This window comes from Dendrobium catenatum, unplaced genomic scaffold, assembly GCF_001605985.2.
Source record: "Dendrobium catenatum unplaced genomic scaffold, ASM160598v2 fragScaff_scaffold_943, whole genome shotgun sequence".
In the NCBI taxonomy this organism is placed as follows: Eukaryota; Viridiplantae; Streptophyta; class Magnoliopsida; order Asparagales; family Orchidaceae; genus Dendrobium; species Dendrobium catenatum.
Window position 1 is genome coordinate 589,732 of NW_021319405.1, and position 13,192 is coordinate 602,923.

A 13,192-nucleotide genomic window follows, 5' to 3' on the forward strand; every position below is an offset into this window, starting at 1 on the left:
TAAATATTCAAAATATCAATTTTTTATTTTTAAATTTTTATTCGTACATGTGAAATAAAACTATTTTAAATAATTTCAACAAACTTATTTACTTTCTTACCCTTTTTTTTTTTTTTCGCTTTTTAGTCGGATACATAAGACTATATAAAAACGTGGAATGTGTTGTGTTGGGGAAATCCTTAGCGGTCTTTTGTCAGCCCAATGGGCTCACATTCTGAATCTAGAGCTCGGTCTAACTTACCTTGAGACGTCTATAAATATCCGAAACCTCGAAAGGTCATTTGCATCTCCACGGTTGGCTTGAAGCAGTCGAATCTCGACGTCGGACCTAGGAGCGCTGAAACCCTAGTTCCTAACGTCGGCGCGCACAAGGCGAGCAGCAAGTTCGCCGATCTTTTTTCCTTACGGTAGAGATATCCTTCCTTTTAATCTGCTTTTGCTCTTTTGAAGTCACCGTTATTTCCTCTTGGTTTTCTCCGCGGAACAGGGGTAATCAAATCTCTATTAGATGGTAAGGTTCTTCCGTCTTGCAAAGAAGATGGTCTTTTACGTGATTGTTAATGGCTTCTTTGGTTGAGGTTTTATCTAGTACAATTTGATGGAACGGGCCAAGGTTTATGATGATTGCATTTTTTCACATTCGTGTTTTGTATTTCAGAGAGGATCTGGTTCCTTAAACAGTTGCAATGATTAAGGGGTTTATTTTAGGAGATATAAAGGAGAGTAGGGGTAAGTAGAGACTTCTTGGAATTCCTCCATTACGGTTGACGGTTCAATGAAGAAGCCGTATTGTAATATGTCACTCTTGTCTCTTAGATAGTGACGGACTGAGAATCGAACGTTAGTAGCAAGAGATTATTTTTTTGTTTTCTGAATGTTTTGAGAGCTTGTTTTCTTACTGACATTGGAGTGGCCAGATATTATATAGAGTAGGTTGCACATTTGAAATGATTGATTTTATTGTATTTTCTTGATGTTTATTCATTACAGGTCCTTGATTGTGGTTAGCTTATGCGCATTTTCATTTGCTGATTGTTGCATGTTGTGGAAATGGAAGCACTTAAAGATGCTTTGAGTGCAAATGCGTCTAATATTCTTTAACTTGTCATGTTTGGCCTATGTGTTCACATTACACCTATTTTTTCTTGTCATTTTTCTTGTTGTGTTTCATACTGAGTTTATCTAGCATTTCTTCCAATTTTATGATTCTTTCTATTGTTCATTTTGTTTGTATCTGTGAATTTTTTTTGCGGGCAATCCTTAATTATTTACTAGTTTGCGTATGCTATCCTTTTTGAAGGTCATGCTTTCATCTTTCCAAACAACCAAAATATTTGTGGTAGTTTTTAGATTTTAATTTTGTACTTCACACTCTGTTTCCATGAAATTTTGCTTGGAAACCTCTTTAAGGTGTGTTCATGCACGTTTTGGCAAGATCACTGATCCTGTAACGGATGCTTTCTTCATGATAGATAAATGCTGATGGGATACATAGGAGCTTTGCAGCTGGTCCTAGGGCTTTAGAGGAGGGTGAGAAATCTGTGTGGAGTTATAAATGATTTGGTAGAGCTGATACTTAAATACAAAGAGGATTGGAGCTCTACTCTTGAATCATAGGCAATGAAAGGGTCAATATTTATGTCAGTTTTTTTACATGTATGGAGCTTTTTGGAGAAAATGCACCATTGGAGCTTGTGGAGCACTGAGCACACCAAGGATTGTTCTATTGGTTTGCCTCATAGATTTGACTTTTGGTTTCCTGCAACAAAGCTTGCTTATAACATTATGAAACCTTATAATATCCTAGTACATGATCATCTACTAATAGATATAGAGGTGGTTATCATTTTCAAGAGCTTGTTCTTTTTGACAGGTTATAAAACATACATATTCAGAGATGAGTGGCCGTGCAGGCCGTACTATATATGTTGGCAACCTTCCTTTGGATATCCGTGAATGGGAAATTGAAGATTTGTTTCACAAGGTTATAAAATCCTATTTCTCTTTTGGCACCTTATCAACTAAAATTTAATTTATAGTTCTTTCTGTTGTTTTGTACTTGGGGATCTTGCATTCATATTCATGGTGAAGTTAAAATTTATCAGTTTTGCAACTCATATTCTTAATCATGCTGTTTAATTTCTAGCATTTCAAGAGTTAATATGCACAAGAAGTTTTGTGTATTCTAGTATGATGGCAATAAATTTATAATATTGTATAAACTGGGAAGTTGCTTCTCATTGGTTAGCACGTATATTCCCCTATATTTTATTTTATTTATTTATAGCTAATCATGCTAAATGCAGGAGTGAACTGCTTCCATTGTCTTCCTGTTTAAGCGTCGGGCTAAGCTAGTTCATTACTTCATCTGACTTTTCATGTTTAATAGGTCCCCCCCCCCTCCCAACGCACACACACATTTATGGAATATTGTTAATCCTGTAGAAATATCCCTTTCTACAGGAGAGGGGGCACTAATTTCATTTAAAATTGTTTGCAAACAAATAATAATACATTGTTATGGATGGTGTTGCAATATTTCATTGTCATAGGATTGTGGATATTAATTATTGCTTGTTGGTTATTCTAATGATGATATGTTTTTGAAGATTTGTATGACTACCTTCTCTTTTTTGAGTACAGACTAGTCAGTTATTGGCAACCCAAGTGGTATATTAAAAAATTGTTATGTTGGATTTGGAACAGGGCCTTCATTAATTGAGGAAAGAGAATTGTGAAGGGGCTTATTTTTTTGCATGCTTAGAGAAATTTCATATTTGAACTGTTGAAAAGTGGAGTTTTGATGTGGCATGCAATGCATTTGAAGTAGACAAATTGGCACATTATGTTAACAATGATCTTATAATATTGTTAACCACCAGTAATGGTTAAATACACGAATAGAAATTTGTTCTTTGATGCTTAAATAATATCCACCATTAATGATAATAAGTTGGTATGACATTTAATTTTTTTTCATTGCCTTTGAAATTGTTAAATTTTGCCAATGTTAGTCTTTGATGCGATAACACTTAAAAGTTCAAGTCCAAAGCTTCACACATTTAGTGTTATTGTGAACTAAATGTTGGATTGTTTTCTATTAATTTTGAATGTTATCTTACTATTGATTGTAATTGCTGCAGTATGGCCGCGTGGTGAAAATTGAGTTAAAGAATCCGCCTCGACCACCTGGTTATTGTTTTGTGGAGGTATGATCCTTTCAACTGTTATTTGCTGGATTTTTTTACTTTTAACTTTTTTTCCTTAATATTTCAACATGGTTCATTTCTAGTTTGAAAGTTCACGGGATGCTGAGGATGCAATCAGGGGACGTGATGGACATAATTTTGGTGGTTCACATTTGAAGGTAATCCTATATCTTTGTTGGCCATTAAGCTTATGACATATGCCTGTATATATTTATATTATTTAGAATTATTCTTCCACATTTATTTTATAATTCTTAGGTTGAGCTTGCCCATGGTGGTAGAGGGTACTCATCTTCGAGTAGTCGAAGCAGTCGCTATGGTGGTGGAGGTGGTGGAGGATCAGGCAAATTTGGGGTCTCACACAGATCTGAATTCCGAGGTTTGCTGTTTGGTGGTTTAGTTTATTTTAACATGATTGATTTGGTATCTTTGTATCTTTGTTGTTCTCTATTTTCAAGATTTTTGTTCATGCTCGCTACTTTTATCTTTTTAGTTGCGGTCCGAGGATTACCTTCTTCAGCTTCATGGCAAGATTTGAAGGTTTGAACATTTTTTCTCGAACTGCATTAATTTTATCCTTTCCCTAAATCATGAACTTAAATCACTATTTTTTTTGTATCAGGATCATATGAGAAAGGCTGGGGATGTGTGTTTTGCCCAGGTGTTTAGAGATGGTGAAAGTACGTGCTTTTATTGAATATGCTATATATCTAGGAAATTCACAATTTATATTATTATTTTTTCTATAAGTCTCTTTACATATCATCAATTTATGTTGGCAAAGAATCTTTCTTTTAAATGTTATTTACATTATTTTGAACTGCAATGTTCCATGTAAGCTAATTTGCACGCCAGAAGCTATGTATTAATTCTTGGATCTGTACTGGTGTTTTATACAACAGATGGCTTTGATAGTTTTTATATCTCTAACCATCTTTATTATCATAGCATAATTTAAAGTTTTACCAATTTGAGTACGAAGTTATCACTTATTGCACATGGAAGTCGAGCTATCTATTTTAAGATTGGTTTTTTCTATCATGTTTTAGTGTTTGATGCCTAGAGCATGACAAATGAATGAAAAGTTTTTGCTAATTTACTTGAACAAAAATAGGTTTTGTTCTCTAAATTTTATCATCATGATTTCATGCCTAACTTCTGAACTTCTATTGATGTAGTTCTAATGCTAAGAAAAAAAAAGTTCTAGTGCTACGAAATTGATTACCTCTTTAATAATTTTCTTGCGCTTATAATAATGTCCACTCTGAGACATTTTTTCTTTAATTATCATATTTTTGTTTGCTGAGTTTTATGACAAAATATTGGGGCTGGAGTACCTAGAGCTTAATAGATTATACAATGATCCGGTAGATCCTAGTTCCTAACATCAATGCCATATTTGACATGGGGCAAAGCACTTGTTAAAATTTGTTTTTAATTAAGATGGCTAGGATAGAACTTCACTTGGAATTCTTATATGAAGTTATCAAATGTATGGTTAGCTAGACACGCCTTATTTTAAAATTTACCTGCAATGCCAACCAATGTTTGAAGATTTGGGGTTATTCTCTACTTACTCTTTTGGTGGTTTAGTTCTGGCCTATCTATACAAGGAGCTGAATGAAGCAACCTTGCTTATATGAGTTAATATGGATTGGTGCCTGCACTTACTGTATGTTTGATCTTTGGAATGATTACATGTTGGGAGACCAACCTTATTTATATCATATTCGAGGGACTTGCAATGGAACGCCACCTGATATATAATTCATTTTATTGTGTGAATCATTGAGTTATAAGTTAGTTGACAGCAAAGTAGTTAAAACATTAATACATGTGGATTGAAGAGAGAGTTTGAAAAGTGAGAATGTATGATGTTAGATTCTATTGAAATGCCACAAATGTTATATATTTATGAAATATCTCTTTTTGTGTATTCAAAAGCTTATAATTTTTCTTGTAACATTTAGAAAATAAGTTATCAAATTTTTACATCTTAAGGTTATTTAGGAGCCATAATTAAAGGCTTATTACTATCCTCTATAATTTAGTGTATCTGGTTTTGATATTTTGTGTTTAAGGGTCCTATTTCTTGGAAAAGGGCTGACTGGCACCTCCCAAATAGTGTGATTCATCAATTTGGAGGATAATCGCGGATTAAAATTGAGTCCATGCCTCCATGGAGCTAAACTTCAAGCGTGTCGATGGAAGATGTAAGACAAGTATTGGCTGCACATACTTTGAGATCAAAGAAATGCATTCGCTATGTATTCATTTCATGGCACTCGCGAAGATGATCAGGCTAACATTTAGTATAGCTAGGGATATAGATCATGAGCTTTGCTCTCTCTTATAAGATGAGTCTAATTCATTGACTACTAACTATCCTAAGCTTCTTTTGACCAATTTCAGCATGTACATAAACGTTTTAAATCCTTATACTGGTATGATAAATGAATATATAAACTTGTAGGAACCTCACAGAAGTAGTAACAGTCAAGTGAACATTAGGTTAACTATAATAAGCTATTTTGGGTTCGACAAAGTAGTTGTGAAGACTCTTTAGTAGTAGTGGTCGTGATGCAATTGATATTTAGGTTGATATATATGAAATTTCTGCCTTATGCTGTTAGGTGACACACCCAATGCATATTTATGATGATACAACCTAAGAGCATAGTTCAGAGGAGAAAAATAAAGGAATAACACAATAAACTTTGGCATAGTTGAAGTTGATAGGAAAAACTCTAGGACCAAGTGCAAGCTCATAGTGCAGGTATCAAAAGTTTGATTGAGCTAAGATCCTAAATATTGGGGAGCTTTTGCGGGATTTTCCCTTAAAAAGTAGCGACATTTTCCCCCATATTTTCTCTGTTATTGCATTCTGTAAGTTTTGGCAGTTCAAATAGGTAAGAAACTAAAGTAATAATGGCTGAATAATTTTTTGCTTTTACTTTAGATGAAGACGGACATGTTCTTTGCCTTGGTTCTGTCAACCTGAAATTGAACTTTATTTATTATGCATTTTTGTACCATATGTGGCAAAATTTCCTGAAGATACCGCAGCAAAGTCATAAAAAAAAATATAAGTAGGGTAACCTTGATGCGGAGCATCACTGCTGTCCATAGTGCGGACCATCTCAGCCGTCCGCTTAGTTACCGTTATATTTAAATGCTTTCAGTTTTATTTAAAACTTTTAGTTTTCTGTTAGTGCAGCCTTTGGATGAGGCGCAGCCACCTTCTTTTCCATTGCTGTTTTTAGTAAGTAGGACGGGCACTATCTGTTTTGTGCAGGAGCCATTTTTAGTGACCTGGTTTTGTATTTCTTCTCCTTGGAGAAGATGAACTACGCAGTTAATGAGATACAAACTAAGGCCGACGCCTTCTTAGCTTTCTTGCCTTCTTTGATTATTCTTGTGAGCCTGCTTCTTCCGGTGTGTACCACATCATCCTGGTATCAGAGCCTGCGGCTTGGAAAGATGGCAGAGTCCAGCAAGCGTGCGACGAGCGAGGAAGACCGAAGCGTGGAGGCACTTTGGGCTGCGCACGCTGGAGTAGAGAAGAGATTGGACGACATTACTGCGGCCGTAGATCGCCTTGCTGCGGCTTTACGGCGTGAACCACCGTTGGGGCGAACTGGTGAGGTGCAGCCAAGAATGGTGAGACCAATACAACCGGCAGTTACGCCGACGGACGGAAATAGAGTTCTTCCAATGCGTCGAAGACATCGTCAGGTTTTACTTCCGGAACTCTCGGATTCAGACGAGGAACGCATCACTTTCAATCCAGAAGGTTTCTCGGATTCAGATGTGGATCCGATGGAACGCCGTCCCCGTCGCTTCATGGGCCGTGACAGACATTCAGGTGAGTTCCGAGTTAAACTGGATATACCGTTCTTTGATGGTCGCCTACACATAGAAGATTACTTAGATTGGGAACATGCGGTGGAGAACTTCTTTGATTACATGGAGATCGAACCGGAGAAGCAGGTCAAGTATGTGGCCTGCCGACTCAGAGGAGGTGCTGGCGCGTGGTGGTCTCAATTGCTACAGTCTCGTCGACGGGAAGGTCGCAGTCCAGTCAGGAGCTGGACGCGAATGAAGCAACTTCTTCGGGGGCATTTTCTCCCCACTGATTTCGAGCAAATGTTGTATTTGAAATACCAACATTGCATTCAAGGTGGGCGTTCCGTTAGCGAGTATACGGAAGAGTTCTACCGGTTGTCGGCTCGAAATGACCTCAATGAAACGACGAACCAACTGGTCGCGCGTTACATTGGTGGACTGAAGGAAGGAATTCAAGACAAGTTAGAAATGAGCTCTGTGTGGTCATTATCGGAGGCTGTTAACTTTGCGCTTAAGGCAGAATTACAGTTGGGAAGACAACAGCGAAGCAATATTCACAGAAGATCATTTGTGGAAGGCGGCCAAGATAGTTCCAAATTACCTGGAACTGCAAACAGGAAAACTCCTGCAGCCATTGAGACGGGAGGACCGTCGAGCCCCGCAAAACCAAGTGCTGATCCACGGGCTCCGGTGAAGCCGAAAAATCCTTTTCGGGAGAATCCATACCCGCGACCACAAGGACTCAAATGCTTCAGATGTTTTCAACCAGGACATAAGTCGAATGAATGTCCTAACCGGCAGCAATTACAGATATTGGATGGAGAAGCCGACGAGGATGGAGTTCTTGTTGACGATGAGCAAAACACAGATATTGAAGATGTCGTGGGTGATGAAGGTGAGCCAGTGGTCTGCATTCTGGAAAAATTACTGTTAGCACCACGTAAGTCAGGCCAGTCACAAAGACATTCTATTTTCAAGACCAAGTGCACCCTAATGGGCAAGGTTTGCGATCTGTTGATCGATAGCGGTTGCACGGAGAATGTGATCTCTCGTGCAGTGGTCCAAGCATTGAAATTAAAGACAACAAAACATCCCCAACCGTATAAAATCAGTTGGGTGAAGAAAGGGATGGAAATTATGGTGACAGAAACGTGCCGGGTGCAGTTTTCCATCGGGAAGCATTACACTTGCGAGGTACTATGTGATGTTGTAGAGATGGATGTGTGCCATCTTATACTTGGGCGACCTTGGCAATTCGACGTGGGGGCTGTATACGACGGAAGAGCCAATACTTACGCCGTGGAATGGAAGGGCAAACGGCTCCGGTTCTTGCCCCAGTCTTCAGGGTCAGGAGACAAGTCGGATGTGGCTACTCCTGCCTTGCACGTAGTCACGGGCAGTGGTCTGTTATCCTCTTGGACCGATGACACGCCAATATTTGCTTTAGTTCTCCGAGAATCCACAATAGACCACGAATTAAGTGTTCAATCAGGTGTAGAGCACTTGTTGGATAAATTTCAAGACCTCCTCACTGAAGGAACGTCTGCTCTGCCTCCTCTACGCAACTTACAACATCAGATTGATTTTGTACCCGGTTCTACTCTACCGAACTTGCCTCACCATCGATTAAGCCCAAAGGAGCATCAAATTCTGCAACAGTTGGTGGATGAACTGCTAAGGAACAATTTAATCCAGCCAAGTTTGAGCCCGTGTGCTGTTCCCGCCCTTCTCGTCCCGAAGAAGGATGGTTCCTGGCGTATGTGCATGGACAGCCGGGCCATCAATAAAATCACAGTGAAGTTTCGATTTCCTGTTCCGCGGATCGAAGAGCTGCTGGAAAGACTGTCCGGAGCTACAGTGTTCTCCAAGCTGGACCTCCGCAGCGGATACCACCAAATCCTCATTCGGCCCGGGGACGAATGGAAAATCGCCTTCAAGACGCGCCAAGGATTATATGAATGGAGGGTGATGCCATTTGGACTGTGCAACGCGCCTTCGACGTTCATGCGGCTAATGACTGATGTCCTCAAGCCGTTTCTCAACATTTGCTGCGTCGCGTATTTTGACGACATTCTGGTGTATAGCGCTACAATGGCAGCTCATTTGTCCGATCTAGAGAACATCTTCCTGGTGTTGCGACAAAATCAATTGTATCTGAACCCAAGTAAGTGTGAAATCGCTGCCTCAGCTGTTTATTTTCTTGGATTTGTTGTTTCGGGCGCAGGTATAGAAGTAGACAAACGCAAGGTTGAAGCCATTACCAATTGGCCGGTGCCTCAATCCTTCACTGAAGTGCGCAGCTTTCATGGACTGGCCAACTTCTACCGGCGATTCATCAAGAACTTCAGCTCGTTGATGGCTCCAATTACCAACTGTTTAAAGTCAAAACACTTTAGCTGGGAAGCAGAACAATCTCAAAGTTTTGAAGAAATTAAGCTCGCTCTTTCCTCCGCCCTTGTTTTGGCGTTGCCTGACTTCGACAAATGTTTTCATGTGGATACAGACGCCTCCGGCATTGGAATTGGGGCAGTACTTAGTCAAGACAAGCGCCCGGTTGAGTTTTTTAGCGAAAAGCTCTGTCCGTCTCGGCAGAAATGGAGCGTCTACGAGCAGGAACTCTATGCTGTGGTCCGAGCATTGAAGCAGTGGGAGCCGTATTTGCTTCACCGAGAATTCGTGCTATGCAGTGATCACCGAGCCTTACAATTCATTAACAATCAGAAGCATGTTAATCGCATGCACGCAAGGTGGGTGATGTTCCTACAGCGTTTCTCTTTTGTGCTGAAGCATAAATCAGGAGCTCAAAATGTAGTTGCCGATGCCCTCAGTTGGCGTAATGCGCTGTTGGTTCAATTGCAGACGGAAATCACTGGATTAGAGTGCCTGAAAGACTTATACGATACAGATCCGGACTTTGCTAAAATCTGGGCAAACTGTCTAGGCGGAGAAGGAGACAAGGATTTCTCTATTCGACATGGATTTTTGTTTAAACTAAATCAACTCTGCATTCCAGACTCGTCGTGGCGTCCTCAATTGATCAAGGAAGTCCATTGCGGTGGACTGGCGGCTCATGTAGGAAGACGAAATACCTACATGCAACTGCAATCACGATTTTTTTTGCCGCACTTGCATCGTGACGTGATGCGATTCGTAGAAAGGTGTCCGGTATGTCAAAGTTATAAATCTGGCGGTCAGCTTGCGGGCGTATACCTGCCACTACCAACGCCGGAATCAATTTGGGAGGACCTTAGCCTAGATTTTGTGATGGGTCTGCCCCGTACCAAGCGCGGTAACGACTCCATTATGGTGGTCGTTGATCGCTTCTCCAAAATGGCTCATTTTGTGCCGTGTAAGAAAACTTTCGACGCTTTAAATGTGGCCCGCATCTTCTTCGCTGAAGTAGTTCGCCTACACGGCCTTGCTCGGAGTCTCACTTCCGACCGAGATGTCAAGTTCGTCAGCCATTTTTGGAAGGAACTTTGGAAACGTTTGCAGACAGATATCAAACTTAGCTCGGCATATCATCCGCAAACGGACGGACAGACGGAGGTGATTAATCGGACACTAGGCAATATGCTCCGTTGCGTGGTGCAGGAGCACCCGCGACTTTGGGATGAACTCTTGGGACAGGCCGAATTTGCCTATAACAGCATGACTAATCGCTCCACCGGGAAGAGTCCCTTCAGCATTGTATACACGAAGCTACCGAATCACACGGTGGATCTGGCCGTGTTACCCAAGTGTTCCAGCAAATCCGCTGTGGATTTCGCCACTCAGTTCTCACAGATGCTCCAGGAGGTTCGCGAGAAGCTTACCGAATCCAATAAGAAGTACGAGGAAGATGCTAATCGTCGTCGCCACGCAAGAGTTTTCAAACCAGGGGATTTAGTCATGATCAAGATGAGGCGGGAACGATTTCCACAGGCGTACCAGTCGAAGTTAAGTCCGAGAAGAATCAGACCATTTGCAGTGATCAAACAAATCAACCCCAATGCCTATGTGATTGATTTGCCAAAACAGTATAACACTTCCACGACATTTAACATTGGCGACTTGATTAAGTATTATCCACCTGATCAAGCTCCTACGAATCTCTCATCAACAGATTCGGATTCTTCTGAGGGAGGGGGAGAATGATGCGGAGCATCACTGCCGTCCATAGTGCGGACCATCTCAGCCGTCCGCTTAGTTACCGTTATATTTAAATGCTTTCAGTTTTATTTAAAACTTTTAGTTTTCTGTTAGTGCAGCCTTTGGATGAGGCGCAGCCACCTTCTTTTCCATTGCTGTTTTTAGTAAGTAGGACGGGCACTATCTGTTTTGTGCAGGAGCCATTTTTAGTGACCTGGTTTTGTATTTCTTCTCCTTGGAGAAGATGAACTACGCAGTTAATGAGATACAAACTAAGGCCGACGCCTTCTTAGCTTTCTTGCCTTCTTTGATTATTCTTGTGAGCCTGCTTCTTCCGGTGTGTACCACATCAAACCTGCCTGGCATTATCTGCCAAAATATATACCTATTTTTTCGACTGTCTATTGCATGTAAGCAATAAAAATACACTATTATCATGAAGCTTATGGCAGAATGAAGAATCTCCATCTAAGTCTTAGATACACTGCAGACTGGCATCATTGACAACATTAAAATGGTTTTTTTCATCTATTGCTCTTAACTGAGGACACTTTTTGTTGTCTTGTGGTGCTTTTTAATGCATATTCACTTCTTTTGATAATTTCATTCTTAATCATCTTTTTTATGATTCTAAATGTTTTTACACATTGTATGTATTTTCAGGAGCTATGGGCCTAGTTGATTATACTAACTATGAGGATATGAAATATGCTGTAAGCCTGCTCTTTGATTTCTTTTTTAAAGAACTTTTCTGTTTGGATGTAATATTTTACGTTTTGTTTTCACAGATTCGCAAGCTTGATGACACTGAGTTCAGAAATCCTTATGGAAAATCCTATATTCGGGTGAGACTACTATTAAAATAAAGTTTTTGACTGAGTAACCTTTTCATTAACCTTAGACTTCCAACCTGAAGTGTACGTTTTTTGAATTACTATGAAACTACTTGTAATAAGATTTAAATGATAAATAAAGTAGAAAAAGGGAATGGTCCGCATGCATGTAATAAAGTGATAATAATGTGAATGAGCTGCAAACTAACTAAAGTGATATATTATTTTTATATAGACTATAGTTTGAAGCTGATCTTATAAAGGATGTGCATTGTAGAAAAGCATGTAAGTATTTATATAATTCTCCAAAGATTTATAGTGAAAATAAATCAAAGTTATTAAAAAAAACAGGAAAAAATCCGCAAGAGTGGTCCGGCAACTAGAAGAGGAAGAGGCAACGAATTACAATCTAAGGGATATAAGAGAGGATCAATCCTCATGAATCCCTTGATTGCTTGATTTTTGGGTTCCACGGTCATTGAACAATCCTTTTCAAATTGAATGATATAAATCTATCATTCTACATTTACTTAGAATATTTTTGAACATGAGGTTGTAGAGTCATTTGGTGAGAATTTTTTGATTTTTTGTTGACACCCATGGAGTGCAAATAAATGAACTTCTTAGTTTCTCTTTCATGAAATACATATCTATCTCCACATGCTGGTATGATCATGTTATACTAGATTACGTGCAATGCTGATGGAATATTTATTACCATGTTGTATATTCCGTTACCCTTTCCATTTGTTTTATAAAATTTCTAAAATGATTTAAATGTATAGAAGCTCACAGATTCCCCCTAGACAATGGATTTAAATTTATATTTAGCATTAAATCTTGAAAAAATAAGTTATTTTAGTATTAGGAGATTTCTTTCTAAAAAATGTATAGTATCCAATCATGAATCTTCTATCCTCGGGTGATCAAGTATACCTATTTTTAGATAGGTGATGGGTCCATATAGACTTTACTTTCCTATGTGGGAAGATATTTTTCATGTTGCTTCATGGACTTTTCTCAGCTGGTTGCAAGAAAAATTAAGATTCGTATTGTCATTTTAGCTTATATGAGCTAAGTTTTTTATTAGTCAATTCTATTTGATTTAGTATATCATTTGATTATCAATCTCACTTTATACTATTCGTGGCTTCTATTTATTGTTTATTTAAT

General features: G+C 39.1%; 1 protein-coding gene across 3 annotated transcripts in view; it reads left to right on the forward strand.

The window, feature by feature from the left end:
* Positions 1–251: 251 nt before the first annotated feature.
* The window catches only part of LOC110092313 (serine/arginine-rich splicing factor SR34A), a 29,835-nt gene continuing 16,894 nt past the window's right edge, over positions 252–13,192 (forward strand). The window contains exons 1-11 of one of the 3 annotated variants that reach the window (XM_020816810.2): positions 267–407; positions 1,473–1,530; positions 1,646–1,729; positions 1,874–1,984; positions 3,144–3,209; positions 3,293–3,367; positions 3,468–3,588; positions 3,703–3,749; positions 3,832–3,889; positions 11,850–11,899; positions 11,975–12,031. In XM_020816810.2, the coding sequence (XP_020672469.1) occupies positions 1,655–1,729; positions 1,874–1,984; positions 3,144–3,209; positions 3,293–3,367; positions 3,468–3,588; positions 3,703–3,749; positions 3,832–3,889; positions 11,850–11,899; positions 11,975–12,031 (660 nt within the window). In that variant the 5' untranslated portion in view covers positions 267–407; positions 1,473–1,530; positions 1,646–1,654. Of the gene's footprint in view, positions 408–1,472; positions 1,730–1,873; positions 1,985–3,143; positions 3,210–3,292; positions 3,368–3,467; positions 3,589–3,702; positions 3,750–3,831; positions 3,890–11,849; positions 11,900–11,974; positions 12,032–13,192 lie in introns of all 3 variants that reach the window. The other 2 variants (XM_020816811.2, XM_020816812.2) reach the window with 2 other exon arrangements.